Raw genomic sequence first — 16,557 nt, 5'->3', positions numbered from 1 at the left:
GGACAGAGAAGAGAAAGGCATTCATCCATGAGATATCTTAGATCGACTGGTGTGGGCTGGGTATACTGGCAAGCGGTTCTCGAAGACGGAGGGCTTGAACAGAGAGGTTTGCCGTGGCGTCTACGAGACACTTGGTATGCATGTTGACCAGCAGATTGTAGTGGCGCCGGAAATCGGCTCTGAGGATTGGGTACCGTACGTCCACGACGAGGAAAACCCATCGGAACACACGTCGGAGGCCCAAATTGAGTGCAAGAGCATGTTCGCCGTACGTAGCGATGGAGGTGAGATTTGCGGCTTGTAGGGATGGGCCAGGAAGGCGAGAAGGTGAGGATGGGATGCTGCAGGGGAGGACGCTCACCTCTGCTCCAGTGTCGACGAGAAAACGGAAGCCCGAGATGTGGTCGCATATGAAGAATAATCGGCTGTTGTCCGGGGTGACACCACTTGAAGCTTCTAGTGGTGTCGAGGGAAGTTTCCCTGGAACCGACAGGGCGGGGTACACTGACGCGCTGCTGCACCAAAGGTGCGATGATACCAGCACTCGCAGGTTTCATGAGGTGGGGTAGCACAACGTCGGCAAGGTGAGGCCTGGCGACAGGAAGGCGAAAGAGAGCGGGAGGTCGACAGTGGGGCGATTTGGTCGCAGAGACGTTCATCTTGGCATGGAAGTCATCCCGAAGGCTCTGAAGGCCCACGCGGGTGGGAAGAGACGATGGCGGGGTGGGAGGCTGGTATACTGCGCCGAGAGAAATGGTGGATTTTGAAACGTCCATGATGGAATACGCCAGCTCAGCGAGCCTCTCCATAGACAACCCCTGGGCGGCACAAGCACCATGTGGACCAACGACGGCAAGCGCTGAAGCAAAAACTCACACAGGAAGGCTTGTCCGAAGGTGGCAGCCTTGTCGCCCAGGAGCTGCTGGAGCCGCCGCAGCGACTGTGTTGGTTTGCGGTCCCCCAATTTATTCGAGGAGATGAGCTGCTGCAGACGGCGATGTTCCGAGACGGCTGTTCGCTTGATGAGCTCAGCAGCCAGCGTATCAAGAGGGGCCGAGGCGGGCGGAGTTATGAGGAGGTCGCAGACTTCGGCGGCAATCTCAGGTGGTACCGACGCAGCGACATTATGAGACTTCTGCGACTGGGTGGTGATGCGGCCAATAGTGAATTGGCTGTTGACTTGAGCGAGCCAGAGTTGAGGATCGGCCGGCGAGAACTGGGGAGGGCGAAGTGACGGCGCAGAGACTGCACTGGAGGGTCCGTCAGCGGGCATAGCGGAGGCGTTGTCGTCGGCGTTGGTCATGGGGGGGGGGGGTTCGAGCGGACGTCCGGAGTCACCGGTTTGTCGCGCCAATCAGTGTGAAGCCGGCACGAAGAAGGAAATTATTGATTTACTGGCTGAAGTGCTAGAACGTCTGATGACGTGGAGCCGAACGGCGCGGGACGCCGGCACGAGGAGCGAGCTCAATTCCACCGCACTTCGGCGTCATCATCTGCGACGACTAATGCTGCTCCTGCTGGGTAAGGCCGCTTCTGCTGCTACACCTCTGTGGTGCTTTTGGACCGGATGTGACGGCGCTGCTCTGATCCGGGCCTGTTCCTAGAGCACCTAAGGAATCGCTAGATGCCCTGCTCACGCAATGGCTACGCTGGCGGGCGCTGCCTGCTGCCATTTGAATATTTGAAGCGTGACTGTGGCACTCTTCGCACCTATCGCTGTAGATATGTGCCGAAGCTGCGCCATTCTTGCGCTGCAGCGTGATTGGCGACACCAAAAAAAAGGCACTTTCGCAAAAAAAGTTGCTAACAAGGTGCGGTATAAACATTTCGAAATTGAGCCTGTGTATTGGTGACCGCTTAATTATGTGCCTGTTCTCTTCACGCATTTCAGGCCCTCGCACCAAAGCTCCACTACAACGTGGCCATCGCAAAAATGTTGTAATTTTTTTCTTTTCTAGACTGTATAGAGGGCGATCTCCAGTTATGGCAACTCAGCATACTCCCAAATACTCCCAAATTAAAATTAGAAGCATTAAGGTATTCTTTAATATATTGAATTAACGGAAGCATTCTACATCTTACCATCCGCCCGCCGGAGCCCTCAATATAGCACTACGGCCAAAATAAATCTAAAGGCAGTTACCTTTTTGATAATTTTCGACCTTCTGAGAAAAAAACTTTAGAAGGCGCCTAAGCTTTGCCTTAAGAGAATACGTGATAGCGCCTTCTCCTCCTTTTCTCTCTTTTCAATCCATTTCTTACTCATCTCTTACCGAGTACCAATCCACAATTTCATTTTTCGATCACGGTCATTGATTACAATCGCAACTGCCGATGGAATTATTGATTACGAATCACAAATCACAACTATCCACTATCAGCCACCAGTCATTATCTAGGCTACACTGCACGACATAGTGGCTGTTGTGGTGGCTCAGCGGTTATGGTGTTCGGCTGCTGACCGAAAGACGCGAGTTCGTACCCGGCGTGGCAGTCGAATTTCGATGGAGGAGAACTTTTAGAGGCCCGTGTACTGTGCGACGTCAGTGCACGTTAAAGAACCCCAGGTGGTCGATATTTCCGAAGCCCTCCACTACAACATTGCTTGTAGCCAGAGTCACATTGGGACGTTAAATCTCCATAAACCAAACCAAACTGCATGACATACTACGCCACTCCTTAATCATAAGCACAGCACTTGCTTTATTAGAATGAAGCATCATACCACCACCTTTTCATTCCGCGCAATTTCTCATGCGTATATAGCATATTATTATTTCTTTTATAATTTTTTATTAGTATAAAATCAGTACACAGCCCAAACACACTTTTTCAGCCGTACACACCACAACGCTTTCAGTAGCTGCCCGTCTAGCATGCTCGAACCAGCGAACCTTCGTGGCTTTTGTATCGGATTCCCCAAAACGAAACAACGAAACAGCGCTGACGAACGCGGCGATTGAAGAGGCATAGTACACAGCGCTTGTGTTGGTCTCTTCTTTTTCTATCGTCCCGTTTGTTAGGGCTATTTCATCGTTTCGTTCAACGGAACCATTCAGCCCGACATAGCGCTCTTATTTGATTCCCGTAAAGATTTTTCCGCCACTGTTCCCACTTCGATTTACTGAACAATTCGCTCTGGCCCTACCATAAGCTCGCCGTCCAGGTTAGCTCAGTTTGTACAGTTACTGCTCCGGCGAAGCGGCAGTCCCTTGTTCGGATCCCAGTCAAGGACCAATTTTTCTTAGGCTGTGATGTTTCCGAGAAAGTTGTTTGGCTTTCATTTTTAGCTGTACGGCTGTGCTTAGCTGGATGCCAGTAATTACTCCCCTATTGTAAATCTGCTTCACTTTCGGGGAATTCCCCTGCAGATTTGACCAATAAATACACTTTTTCAAAATAGAAATTCTTGGTGACCTCGCCATTTCTGGTCAGTAGTGATGAATATTTTGCGGGTATCCGCCTGTAAAGAAGCTAGATAAGAATGTGTTTTCCTTGTCATTGTCAAGCCTCCTGCGCACGGATTAGCAAATTTTGTTGCTGGGGTATTTTAATCGCGTATGTAACCACGAGTATCGATCAGTATATCACGGACGCTATGAGCCTAGTTCTGCTCTTCTCGCCGACTGAATTTGTGAGCACAAGCCTGTTGACATTGGGCGACTAAAATGCGATAGGATACATTTCACGCATTTCCAAACTTCTTCGAATGCTCGAATTAAACGTATTTACGTTTCCGCGGGCACATTACCTACTCTGCATGCGTATTCGGTGAGGCCGATATTTTTCAGCGACCACTGCGTGGTGTCTGTTCTGATAAAAAGGTACATTCGGCACCTTCTCTAACCGCGGTGTGAGCTATGGAGGCTAAATAATTCCCTCCTCTCAGTTGTAATTTTTTTGTGCGCTGTAGCTGCTTGCTTCAAAGATACGTGCGCACGTGCATATCTCCTCGTCTTTCTAAAGTGGGAACGTTTGATACAGGAGGTTAAAAACCTTGCTATTGAAGCATCATCACGGATCACATTCTTGAAGCGCCTTTTCTTCATGAATTAAGTGCACCCTGAAGGAATATCATGAACTTGAATGAATTGCTCCGGTATCGCATACAGATGATATCAAGAATACTAAAGCGCTGTTACAACAGTTGAGCGCAGAAAAATACCAGGTTGCTTGAGAACCTCGCCAACACGGTGGTTCGTTAATGAGGAATCGCCTGGTGGCGCGTTTAATGATGAAACGCACGTTGCTCCCTCTGCCTTCTACGGCTAAGCCATCCGACCCGACCCGACCGCCTTGTGCAGTCGCACCCAAACACCCCATCCCCCTTCCTGCTCTTTACCCTGCACATATCTCGTTAAAATCGCGCCAAATACCATCCCAGTATGACTCCATTCTTCTTGCCTTCCGCTCAGTTCGCCAATCACGCAAACAACCCAAAGCAACGCGAATGAGCTACCGAGACGAAAACCGCTTTCACACTGAACTCAACAGCCTTCCCAGAGTCACCACTGTGTCAGTTTCAGTGAACCCACGCCCCCATGGTCTGCAAACTTTCCGATAGCTCCCGCTGCCTGTTTTTCGACAAGGCACAGAACCTAAAGCCTTAAATACAACAACTTAGTTATGTCGGCTGCGAGGTGATCCCAAACTTCGGCCGAGCGAAAACGCGAGATCCGATACCGACGCCATTTGAACTGCTCACGCCACACACATTTTAACGGTACAGCGTTAAAGGCCCCTTGCCGGAGAAAAGCCGGTGTCGTCGCCGTCGGCGACGTTGACCGTGTGCGAAAAAACTCTCCTCTTCCTCCTCCTCCTCCTCCTCCTCCTTGCAATGTACGCCAGCGCCCCAACAGATAGCGCGCGACTGAGGCGCCTCCAGCTCGTCTCGTTTGGGCGCAGTGGGGCCGTGAGAGCACGCGGTTAGCGGTGAACGACGCAGCGCACATCCAAAGCGCGTTCACCACGAAGCTTGCGGCTTGCTGCCCGTTCGTTCGGCGCGGAAGCTATGCTGGCGTTAGTGGCATCGGGTTTGTTGAGACCGATGTGCCGACGAATTACAACTGCAACTTCAGTCCCGCGCGTTTCGGCAAGGCGCCTGGCAGCGCGTCTACGTGGTTTGCCGCTCCGCGCGTCCGTTTCACCGTCGCTAGCAGAGCGATTTTTCTAACGGGCAAGGCATCGCGCCTTACAGGTAATGGCATTCCGTGCGCTCCCTGGCAGTGCTGCAACACGCTGCGCGTTCTACTTTTAAAGGCGAAGCTTAAGCGTCCTTCATTATTTTTACCTTCGCTTCCCACCTCAGGCCAGACCTCGCAAGGTGCTTTTTCTTTTCTTTTCCTCTCTCTCCTTTTTGTGCACGACTGAACAGTATGAGCACGCTCTTTCCAATCTAACACTGAGCACGACGTTTTTTCGGGATGCTTTTGTATGCCTTCGCTTTGAGGGTAGCTCGCTACAGTTAAGAGCGCCGTAAGTGTCGCTCATGCACTACAAAAAAAAATACGACACCATACTTAACTAAACAGTCAACTCGATCGCCACCAGATTATGTGTACACCAGGAAACGAAGGTCTAGAGAAAACCGACGTGGCTTATGATTAATCTCGATATCAAACAAACCGTGCGGATCAAACCTCCCCCCACCTCGAAACCGTTTTGCCCACCTGCATCATAAAACTAGAGCATTTACAGCCGTGTCAAAGAATATGCTCCGCCTCACAAAAGGCTGAGCTCGGAAGAAGCTACGGCATGCAGATTAATTACAACTTATTCCAAAATCATTATAAGTGCACCAGAGCGTACCCCGCACAGCACAGGCCCACTTGCGCCTGGTGTAACGCCAGCCCGCACATCACTTTTCGGGCTGGTGCAAGGAAAAACCCTCACACCTTAATACCACTCACGTCGTATGAGCAGTGAGAGGCACAGCGGACGAGCGACACCTTGAAGGGCCAACATGCACTCACCAATAAAACCTGCCAATCAGCAAAGTTGGCACTGGGATCATGGAATGAGGAAACCCCCATCTGGTTTTTCGAATCTTCATTAAAGTGTCTCCTCTTTCAACCCTATTCTGAAGACATTTGTCTTGGGAAAATCTGGATTGCTTGCTTTTGGCGCGAATATTTCTTTAATGAGTTGCGAGGAGCTCATCAGAAATTACGCCACTCATGCGTCTGAGCTTTAATCCGCCGCGGTGGCTGAGTGGTTATGGCACTCGGCTGCTGGCCCGAAAGACGCGGGTTCGATCCCGTCCGCGGCGGTCGAATTTCGATGGAGGTGAAATTCTAGGGGCCCGTGGACTGTGCAATGTCAGTGCACGTTAAAGAACCCCAGGTGGTCGAAATTTCCGGAGCCCTTCACTATGGCGTCTCTCATAGCCTGAGTCGCTTTGGGGCGTTAAGCCCCCTAAACTAAACCAAACCGGGTGAGCTTTAGTCCTCCAGTAGAATTCCACTTGATCTTTACACATACCTCACAAAGCGTCGAGTTTCACCCTCACCCCAACCACTTAAACCAGAGAACTGTAACTGGAATAAAAAATATTTTATTTCTTTCTCTCTTTTTACGAAGGGTTTAAGCTGAGTATATGATAAGCCACTGGGAATTCCAATGTAGTTTCTCAGCCAAGTGGTCACTGCTGAACTTGAAACGAAGTAAAATCTAATCTGTGTCTTAGGAAAAGAGCAAATTTGAGCACTGACTCGTGAATGTGTTGCTGGCACCATTTTTACTGCTTCCTGCCCTTGTGGAGAATTTACACAGATGATAATGTCTACTGCGCAGTAAGTGCATATTAAAGTTGCAAACTAAGAGAACAAAGAAAACAGAGAATTTGCCGTTACAATGTAGTGAACGTCTAACACTGCTCGACCGTCTTCAATGCTAAAATGCCGATCGCACCCGTACAGCTGATGCTTAAGCCTTTCCGCACCTTTTTTCTAGAAACTCATCGCAAACACATAACAGCGCATCGCACTATATAAGAATTTTCTTTTAAAAATGCTTGACCGTACTAGAACACCACGTGCACTTTCTATATCGCTGTCCTTTCCTGTTTCGAAACGCATACCCTGGTCGTCTAGCCTGTAGAGCGGCAAATTCACAGTCGATAGGCCGCAAATTATAATTCTTGGACGCTAGAATTTTTGCTTTTCTGTCATATGTTTTTGCTCCGCTCTCAGTAAGTATTACACACAACAGTATCTCTAAAGGGTACTTCGACACTCTCTTGAGGGGTTTACATTAACGTCAGCTTCTGCGGTCCAACAGTTGCTAGGAGAGGAACAGTTAGTTACGAAAAGAAGGAATCTTTAGGCAAACGAGTTCGAAACGGACAAACTGTTCACTCTCGTTAAGGAATTTTAACACGATGTTGTCGTTGTTGGCGTTTTAACACCAGAACATACAAATAGAAAAATCTTGCGGAAATACATGGAAAATAATCCAGGCCTTTCAGGTTGCAAAGTGAGCACACGCCGAACACGCTACAAAGGCTCGTTGGTCTGAACTAAACAAAAGCAGATCTTGTGAATGCGTTGCGGTCTTTGACTCTGTTAAGTATCTTTGAGTACGGATACGCACATGAGTAATACCCTGGAAGCGCTGCAACACGCTGCCGCGTTCCACTCTTGAAGGCGAAGATTAAGCGTATTGCAATTTTTTGATTGCTTGCAATGACACCCATTAAGGACTCAGAACAAATTGGCGCATCGAGCACTAAGGAGAAACACGGCGGCCAATATGCATTCGAAAAATTTTATTGAGTTAAAAATTTTTTTGAAGAGCTGGAAACAAAAAATTTGTGGATTGTGTTGCGAAGATCATCTCATCCCACACTGGCTAAAGGTTTTTCAAATGTTTCCACAGTTTATCCGTCTTCTGTGCATGGGTACTAAAAACATATAAGGCGCCGTGTTGGCTTCGATTCCAACCTCGGCGGTCGAATTTCGATGGAGGCGAAACTCTAGAGGCCCGTGTACTGTGCGATGTCGGTGCACGTCAAAGAACCCCAGGTGGTCGAAATTTCGAGAGTCCTTCACATCGGCGTCCTTAATAGCCTGAGTCGCTTTGGGGAGTTAAAGCCATAGAAACCATAATCCAAACTAAAAATCTCTGAAAGGAATAAATCAAATGCGCCGGAAAAACCGCCATTCCCACCTCAGTTTTCCTCAGGAGACGATAGGGGGCCAGGTGTTTGCCCTCATGTGCTCTGCACAGAAAGAATAAAAGTGCCCAAGGCTTACGCAACGACTGATTTTACTTGGCTGAGGATCAATCAGTAACATCTTCTCATAAATTGATGCAATTTCAACGATGCCTTCTCGTCGAAAAGTTTAGATATATTTGTTAGCTTAAGGAATGCAGGCTGCATATTCATAATTACGCATTATACTGTGTATACTCTAGAAACTTGTCACCAGCTTAGAGAGCTGGCTGCAAACTGCGCCTCTTCCACCTTGGTCCCGCTTTGAAGACATTGAAATGAACACGCACAAAACTTCCGTCCCTCCCTGGTAACTGCTTTCTAAGCGTGTCTGTGCCTCTCACCAGTCTACGCTCGTGTATAGAATAGAATTTCGTGTGATTTTCCCTCTAGGGGGTAATTTAGCTGTCACGAAGCTCATTATTGCACTGAACGTTCACTCGTAAATTGGGCAGCGCCTAGCACCTCTTACATGCCACATGTGTTATGCACCAAAATATATCGAAAGAAAATAGACTCATCTTAAACTTGCTGTCCATTTATAGAGAGGCAATTCAATAACCACTGAGCATACAGTGCTGAACAGTATGCCAAGACACAAGAGCCCAAAACAGGTGCACTTGCTTATGAATAAGGCATATTTGGCTCTTTTCCTCTTTCCCTAGATGTTAGGATTCTCAAGGAAGTGCGGACGAGATCAAAATGAGATAATGGGCTACTGTTGCTCCGAGCGTGCGTCCCGATTAACTGGGGCTTCTGGCAGCCAGCTATTCGTGAGGTTGGCAAGCATAACATTGCAGACTGGAACCGAAATTTAAATAAATGAACGCTCAGTTTTGTGTCCCTCCCAATCATATTTAAGCAGGTGACCTTTTAAGTTCTATTCCTGTCGTACTTCATATACATTCATATACACCTGCATTAAGTGGCTTCGTTGCAACATACAAATTTTGAGGGATTACGAAACTGAACATCATTTTGTCCGGTTCTTGCCGAGCGTTCGTGCTGGAGAACACGGCTATTGATGTGTTTGGGCAGGTAGGTGACGCCGCTCGTAACCATCAATTATTATCGGGGCAAGAAGTAGTGCGCGCCTGGACAGCTTCGGTCAGACTGTATCTCAGCTTTCCAGGAGTGCCTGTTGTCAAGAGAGGTGACGAGGTGACCATTTTCATGATCTCAATCACTCTTTTCTTTCCTTGAAGTCCCTGCTGATTGCCAAAAACATGCAAAGGGCAGCGAGCAACGCAACGCCCTGTGTCACAGATATCTTTCGCTCCTGGCAACACTGACGTCCACACGTTTCTAAAATGCTCCATGTGCTCGCTCAGATGTACTTTTGTGGCTGCTGTCACCGCTTCCTAAGTTCAGTAAGCTATAAGTGATAGCTGTATGGCTTACATGTACTAGCGAGAGTGCCCGAGAAACGTCGTGGCTCTAAACAGCGCAGAAGAAACTCGGCCTAAACTCCCAGACACGCGCGTCGTTCGCCAACCGCCAAACATTTAAAGAAGGGCAAGATGCACCCGAGAGCGCAGATCTATCAGAGGCACCGTGAATGCGATCGGCTAGGCTACATGCTAAGGCAATGTAAACTACGATCGCCATCGCTTAAGTGAACTTTCGAAGAACACTGAAGGACGAGAGGCGCTTTCACATACAGAACAAAAAAGAGGTAAGGAATTGACGAAGTTAAACTGAGTAGCCGCACGAAAGCAGATCTTCATTCTTCAATAAAAAGCTCCACTTTTATAGTATGACACGATAACTTCAATAGGTTAATGCGCTTATGTGCAGAATTGGTCATTATATGCTTAACATTTATAGATGGCCTCATGTCTCCACCAATGCAGTGGCGCAGCGCTTTAACAATTAGCCACTGCACTAGCAGGGTGACCTTTCCGTCACAGCAATCGATAGCTATTTTTCGACCCATGTTGCTCTTCCTGGGCAATTTCTCGCGCAGTGGCGCTACGCTCATCGGAACACTCACCGAGATTCCTCCCGTTGACTGCAGCATGCACGGCACTCCTTCCAACTTACGCGAGCTTGCACATGTTGTTACCCGAACCTACTCGAATAGCTCTGGTAAGCGGCATCGCGGTTGCTATGAAACAGCACAATAAAGAATGAGGTGACGGTTGACAAGATGCTTGGTTAGTGTTAGTGAACGTATTAGTGATTTTGCACTAAAACCTTCTGCGTGTCCCGAGCGACTACGCGCAGGTGCGGCACGGGAGTCCAACTCGGCTGACACCTTACATGTATCTATAATCGGTTCAGCTCTCGCCGGGAGGCTGTGGTCAATACGTCTTTCCGGATATTTTATCCATCGACCATGTCATGTCAATTTTTCCGGTGGTAATAGTGTTGTAATTAGTACGCGGGGTCAAATCATACGAGGGCCGGCGAGCGTTTTCAGAATTCGAATTCGATGCCGGTCCGTCTCCTGAGCAGAGAAGCGGTCGTTTGCTAGGAAGCAGCTGCATTATGAAGCAGCGCGCGATAGCGAGAAAGGGCCGAACATGCCTCTTTGACCCACCCTTGAATTCGTGGCGAACACCCTCAATATGCGAAGGAGACCTACAGTTGCGGTGCAGTGGAACCGCGAATCGTGTAGAGGATTGAAAGTATTCTGAATCCTGAGTAGTAGATCACAAACCAGAGGAAAGTGCACGGAAGGCCAGCTGTTGTTTTCAGTCCAGGCACATGTAATTGACGCCGACATTACAATTACGCGCGAGCCCACTTTGAGAGCTCTATAGCCAAGCGTGTGGAGCTCGGCGCGCCCTGTCTTCCGCAAGTCAAGCGTGGTCAGGGCTTCTCTGTTTGGAAGAGGCTGCTCGCTCTCATGTGAGCCATGTTTCCTGCAACTTTGCGTTGAAAGCTAGGGGGATAGTATGCAGACGTCTGAGGAACATTACTCACGCTACCATATGCGAGAAGCCACAGCGGCTCCCACTCGAACTTCTTCTCTCCACCATCGCCACACCGCGTCTGAACGTCCTGCGGGCTGAAACACGGCCAGCGCCGTCATGGTGGAGGGAGCCGCCGAAGCCACTACACAGTGCGTGGAGATGCGTGGAGCGCAATGCGCTTGCCTCGCTCCATAGACGATGGGGGCCGTGCGCTGGTCGTTGAGTGCACCTGTGATGACATGAGCTGCCATCAATTGCCTAAGAAAAATTCATTTACTTTTATTTGTTTACAGGTACTGCGGTCTCATGGAGACAAGCAGGTGCATATTCATGGCCAGGATTCTGGTTCATGATCCGCTGGTTCACAAAGCCGCCACCACGCGCTGCTTGAAGTTGAGCTCCTCCTCCATCTCTTACATTCTCTCTCCCTGATTTCGCGCACTGTCCACTTCGTGTGTCCTCCCCTCACGCCCAGCTTTTCGGGGAGGGGGTGTGGCGGCTTTGCATTTCTGTTTCTTTTTTTCTTTTCTCACCCAGCGCCTTCAAGGGAGGCAGACTGTGTGGCTCCTCTACTGATTTCTTTGGCTGGGTTGCAAAAAAAACGAAAAAAGTCGAGTCGCGGCTAACGCGGCGTACCCACGCCGTCTTTGTCGGACGTTGAGCGGTCATCTGTCAAAAAAGATGCCGGCCCGTCACTGTCTGGGAGACGTTGAAGTAACGACCGTTAAGTTCCAACTCCAAGGGCCCTTCCTGGGCGTACGCGTCCTGTGTCGGCGCTCTTGGTGTACGCGGGAACGGGCGTCGAAAAGAAGCATGCATCTCCATGTTCCTGGCGCTGGCTCGCCTCCCCTTTCTAGCCGAGGGAGAGAATTTCAAGCCATGAAGAGAAGGGGTTGAGGGGCGATGGAAGGACAACTTAATCCGCGAATAAAACTTCGGGGAACCTGGAAGAGCTTCAAGCCATGAAGAAAAGAGTCACCGAGATTCCCGCGATCCTCCCATTGTTAAAAACCCGACCCCTCTTCCGACGCGTACGCGATCGCCCGTGCGCTGACGCGGATATCTAGCACGGACAGACAACGGCGCCTCGCCGAGGCTCGCTGGCGTCTTCTGAAGTGCGCATGCGCAGACCGGTTTTGGCGTACGCCGAGCGCCTACGCTGAGCGCGTACCCAAAAAAGGGCGCTTGGATTTGGCGCTTTAGAAGTGTGGTTTACTAGAATTGATATGAATGAGATTAAAGTGAAGGGTCTCCAATGGAAATAAAAATTTGACATCTCACATTTATAATTGGCGTAACCAATCAATCAGCAATTTGATATACTCATGATGTTGCCAGTCAATCACAAAATGGGTTGCAGAGTTGATTTACTAAGGAAGCTGCCATCTTGAATTCCTCGGACTTAGCAAATTTCTCAAGAAATCGAGAAACGCGATGAGTAAGAGCTAACGCTCTTAAATTTCTTGCAAGTATTCACGTCACACAACAAATGGTCCGCTTCTCGTCTTTTTTTACGGCTACATAAACGCAGCTGTGGGTGACAAAGACGAGTCTTACTTTATCGTTAATCACTCGTACGCTTTCACTGCACGAGCCCTGCGAACCAGAGAACGAAGCGATGAAAGATGACGATGACGACGATATAGGTAACTCCTACCAGTAAGCACTTATCATAGCGCGGGATGCCACGGCTGTGGCTCAGTGGTATGAAGCGTACGGAAACAAACAATGCCCATTTTTGGCAGCGTCGGTCAGAATCCTTCTCTGCGCTCATTGTTGCAAAGTTTACTTTTTTTAGTACCGTCAAACGAATTTCGGAAGCTTTCGCTTCAGTCTGCTGAATATGGGAGCTAGATGATTTTCTGCGCTAAAACTGTATTCGGAAGTTGATTACGGTCATTGTTAAAAAATAATGAAATATCGGGACGCTGTAAGACTGGGACGCTTTTTACGACAAAATTTGCGAGGCAGAGAGCGGCGCGACGCGTCGACGCTCAGCTGGTGGTATATAAAGCAAAAAAGGGATCTGCGGTATCGCTCAATGCTAAAGCTTAATGTCATCAAGGAGGAGCGAGCACTGCTAAGCGAGAAGACCTGCCAAAGCAGCGACGGTGATCCTTCTGTTAAAGTGGCAAATGTTGATTTCGGCGCCACTGCACTAACTGTATAGATGCGGGCATAGCTATCTAAAAGAATTAGCGTTTTCGATTGACCGAAGCCGGCCTAAATTGGGTTGCCCGTCCAGCCGCAAACACCACCAGGGACGCGGTTTTCCTCCGACGCCGACACCTCGAGGAAACACGACCATTTCGATCAGACATTAGGTCATGTCGGCGTAAACAAAAAGACATTTTGTGCTTGATGAAACGCTTATCTTCAAGAAAGTCACGCTTCTGTGCACGGTGACACACTTCCTAGTTTCATTAGCCAGGAAGCCACTCTGTTACACATCTATGCATGAGAATGAGTCAACCTATGTACACACAGGTGACGGGGCCAATCCTTTACTTATTTTTTTTTAAAACGCCGCATTTTCTGGCGTAAATCCTTACCTAACAAGATAACAAGTCTGTATCATTGTTAGAACATTGCTCAGCGCGGTTCCGAGTACACATGTGCTTTCAGGAAGACCTTCCACCGGTCTAAACAACGCGACGTCATGGAGTTGCAACTGAATGTGCAAAAGTGCTGTCTCCAAGCAGCCGGTTAGGAAACATTCCTCACCACCTCTGTTCTGCCGTTTAAAGGTACCTCGTTATGCATTGCAGCATTTCTTCTTTTGCTATGCGGAATTCATAGAGCAAGAATTCGAGCAATCTCGAGGGTACGTTGTTCAGACGTCCCAAACGCTTCCTGCCTCCACGAGACGTCAGCTCGGGGACGCAGTCAGCGCAGGGAGACAAAGCGATGGGGTCTCACCTTTCGGCTATGTTAGCGTGGTTTTATAAGTTGTTAACACTTCTCTCAGTATAGTTCTATGCACATGCTTGTGCGCCCAGCCAACCATTCTTATTTTATTAGAATAGAAAAAAGATTAGCAAATTATCTCCCTTCTACCGATGCAGACACCTTAGCTGCGCCTTCGACGCTGATTTCCAGGAAGATGTTTAGGATCACCGAATGATTTTTTTTGTGAGTTCACTAAACTAGCTCAGACAACCAAGTGAGACTTAGGTCCAAGTTTTAAATCTGTGGCTTCAACCCCAACAGAACTCTTCCTGAATTACCACTTGTCCTTGTAGAGTTCTAGAACACATGCTAGATTTTTATCTTCGCGTGCTATAGCTTCGTCACCGTAGAGAGGCGTGCTTCAGTGAACACTATATACAACACACAAGCAGCGCCAACTTCCTTTATTGCAAGACTACCGTATAGACCACAGGCTTTTCCATAAAACACGTAGGAGTCAGGGACGATTTACAAAACACAGCAGCTCAGCAGATACGAATCAACATGAGCACAAGCTCTCGGTCAAAATTATGCACAGATGAGAAGGCCCCTAGCCGTCACAGCCAAGTGCACTTAAGAGGTGAAAATACAGCATTAAGAAGACAAAAATATATTGCTACAAACGATAAACGACGTAACCGAGGCATGCTCCATGCAAACGCCCGGGAGAATGCCCGACGCGTCAAGAAAAGAAAAGAGTGGTGATAAAGTAGGAGCCTCAAGGCAGAGGCGTGCCAGAAAACTAGGAGAAACGCGCAGTAACACTGACAAAAGAGAAAACAAATACCACGCCGATATAATATATAAAATAGAACCGAAGGGGAAAACGTGAGAAGATTAAAACGCTATTCGTTACATGTCCTTCAGGTCAGTGCTTACGGTTTAGTATGCGCTTAGATTCCTACTGATCTGAAAAGCGAAAACCGGTTTCTTCTTACTGGTTTCCTTTCCAGTACCCACCAGCCATCAAAACGGTTGCTGTGAGTTATTTCAATATTTTTGAATGGTTTGCTTGCTGCTGCTAACTGGAGATATTGATCTTCACTGAGGGCCTACCACCCGCTCCGTGTCTTCACTCTAACAGATGAAATCATTTCATCTGCCACTAACAATTTGGTCAAATGGATGTCACATCCTGGTAACAGTTTTCTTTGACTCTCTAAGTCATAGCAATCCTGCAAGAAACTGAAATGTACTGAAACCTGTAATAATTTGTATTCCCTTTTTCCGCTGAACACATTCAGGTCGGCAGGGCTCAGACGCAACAGCGTCGTAATGAACTACGCTCATTAGTAGCTAAATTATAGAACTTTAAAATAAAAAGAAACGTCATGGCTACATCATCAGTTTGTTTCGATTACATCATTCGTGACAAGTTATTCGTGACAAGTATTTCGTGAAAGTTATTCGTAAACGCGTTGTCCACATTCTCAGTGCACGCGCTGACGTTTCCCCGGAGAGAGGTATACGAGCACAGTGACATCACGACTAAAATAATAAAAGAATAGTGACGCCATGCGTACTCAAAGCAATATGAAAATAAATGGCAATAAAGAATAAGATATCTGCCGTTCTGGAGTGGTAAGCGAGTCTCATAACAAACTGCACATCTCCAACCAAAAATGTTTAATTTTAACCCAACGTTTCAAAGCCGACTCGGCTCCTTCATCAGGGGTGACTGAGGGCAGTAGCTAGCGTCTCTAAATATGGAGGAGAGGAAGGGGTCAAAGGAACGAAAGCTGCGATGCGAAAGGCGTGGGGGAGGGGGAGGACGGGAGGGGGGTTAAGGCTGTTAGTCACGTTGTCGCACTGTGGGGAGGAGGTCAATGGCGACTTTTTTTTCGTTGAGGTCCCTGGGCATACACTAGAAGCTGGTTTCCTTTTGTGCGTTTGGTGTTGTTCGGGGTGGTTTAGATGTGCCAGGATTCCAGAAGGAGCCTTTTGTGGTAATTTGTTTCGGTTACTAGGATGCTGGTTTCCTCGAAGTTGATTCTGTGGTCTGTGTACTCGGAATGTTCGGCTGCAGGATTGCAATCTCTTGCGAAGTTGCGGAAGTCGTTTTTATGTTCCCAAATTCTTTCTTTGAGGTTTTTGGTCAGCGATGATGTAGCTTGCGTCAAAGTCGGCGCAAGGAGTTTTGTAGACAATGCCTTTGGGCTCCTTCTCTCCGCGGCTGGTCTTTATGAACAGGTAGGCAAAGCGCAACAGTATTTGTGGGCTTGTGCGCAACCTGGAGACGCCCTTTTTTCGGGAATCGGGCGATGGTTTCACTGACACCTCCGACATCAGATAGAATGACGTACTTTGGTGGCGGCGTTGGTCTTTGTGCGTTGATTTCTTGGCGCATGTTGTCGTGTTTTTGACGTCGAATGGTTTTTTGAATAAAGTTTTTTGGGTAGGCTTTCATGATGAGTTCTTTGAGTATCGTGCGTTGTTCTTTTTTTCTGCCCGGTTCTCTGCTTGTTGTGCAGATGAGAC

At 48.2% G+C, this 16,557-nt stretch overlaps 1 protein-coding gene across 1 annotated transcript; it reads right to left on the bottom strand.

The window, feature by feature from the left end:
- Window positions 1-37: 37 nt before the first annotated feature.
- Window positions 38-1,273, bottom strand: LOC144123490 (uncharacterized). Its single transcript, XM_077656310.1, has 3 exons — window positions 877-1,273; window positions 539-739; window positions 38-480 (listed from the first exon to the last, which is right to left on the bottom strand). The coding sequence occupies exons 1-3, from the start codon at window positions 1,271-1,273 to the stop codon at window positions 38-40; spliced, it is 1,041 nt and encodes a 346-aa protein (XP_077512436.1).
- Between the last annotated feature and the right edge of the window lie 15,284 nt (window positions 1,274-16,557).

The sequence above is a fragment of the Amblyomma americanum genome, chromosome 1 (assembly GCF_052857255.1).
Source record: "Amblyomma americanum isolate KBUSLIRL-KWMA chromosome 1, ASM5285725v1, whole genome shotgun sequence".
NCBI classification, from domain to species: Eukaryota; Metazoa; Arthropoda; class Arachnida; order Ixodida; family Ixodidae; genus Amblyomma; species Amblyomma americanum.
The sequence above is the reverse complement of the archived record's forward strand: the minus strand, read 5'-3'. Positions and strand labels throughout refer to the sequence as shown.

Excerpts from the sequence above, each read along its gene's own strand:
- LOC144123490 (XM_077656310.1), bottom strand. The coding sequence starts at position 1,273 with ATGCCCGCTGACGGACCCTCCAGTGCAGTCTCTGCGCCGTCACTTCGC. Across the intron at positions 740-876 it reads CTTCGGACAAGCCTTCCTGT|TATACCAGCCTCCCACCCCG; the intron begins GTGAGTTTTTGC and ends CTCTCGGCGCAG. Across the intron at positions 481-538 it reads CATGAAACCTGCGAGTGCTG|GGAAACTTCCCTCGACACCA; the intron begins GTATCATCGCAC and ends TGTCGGTTCCAG.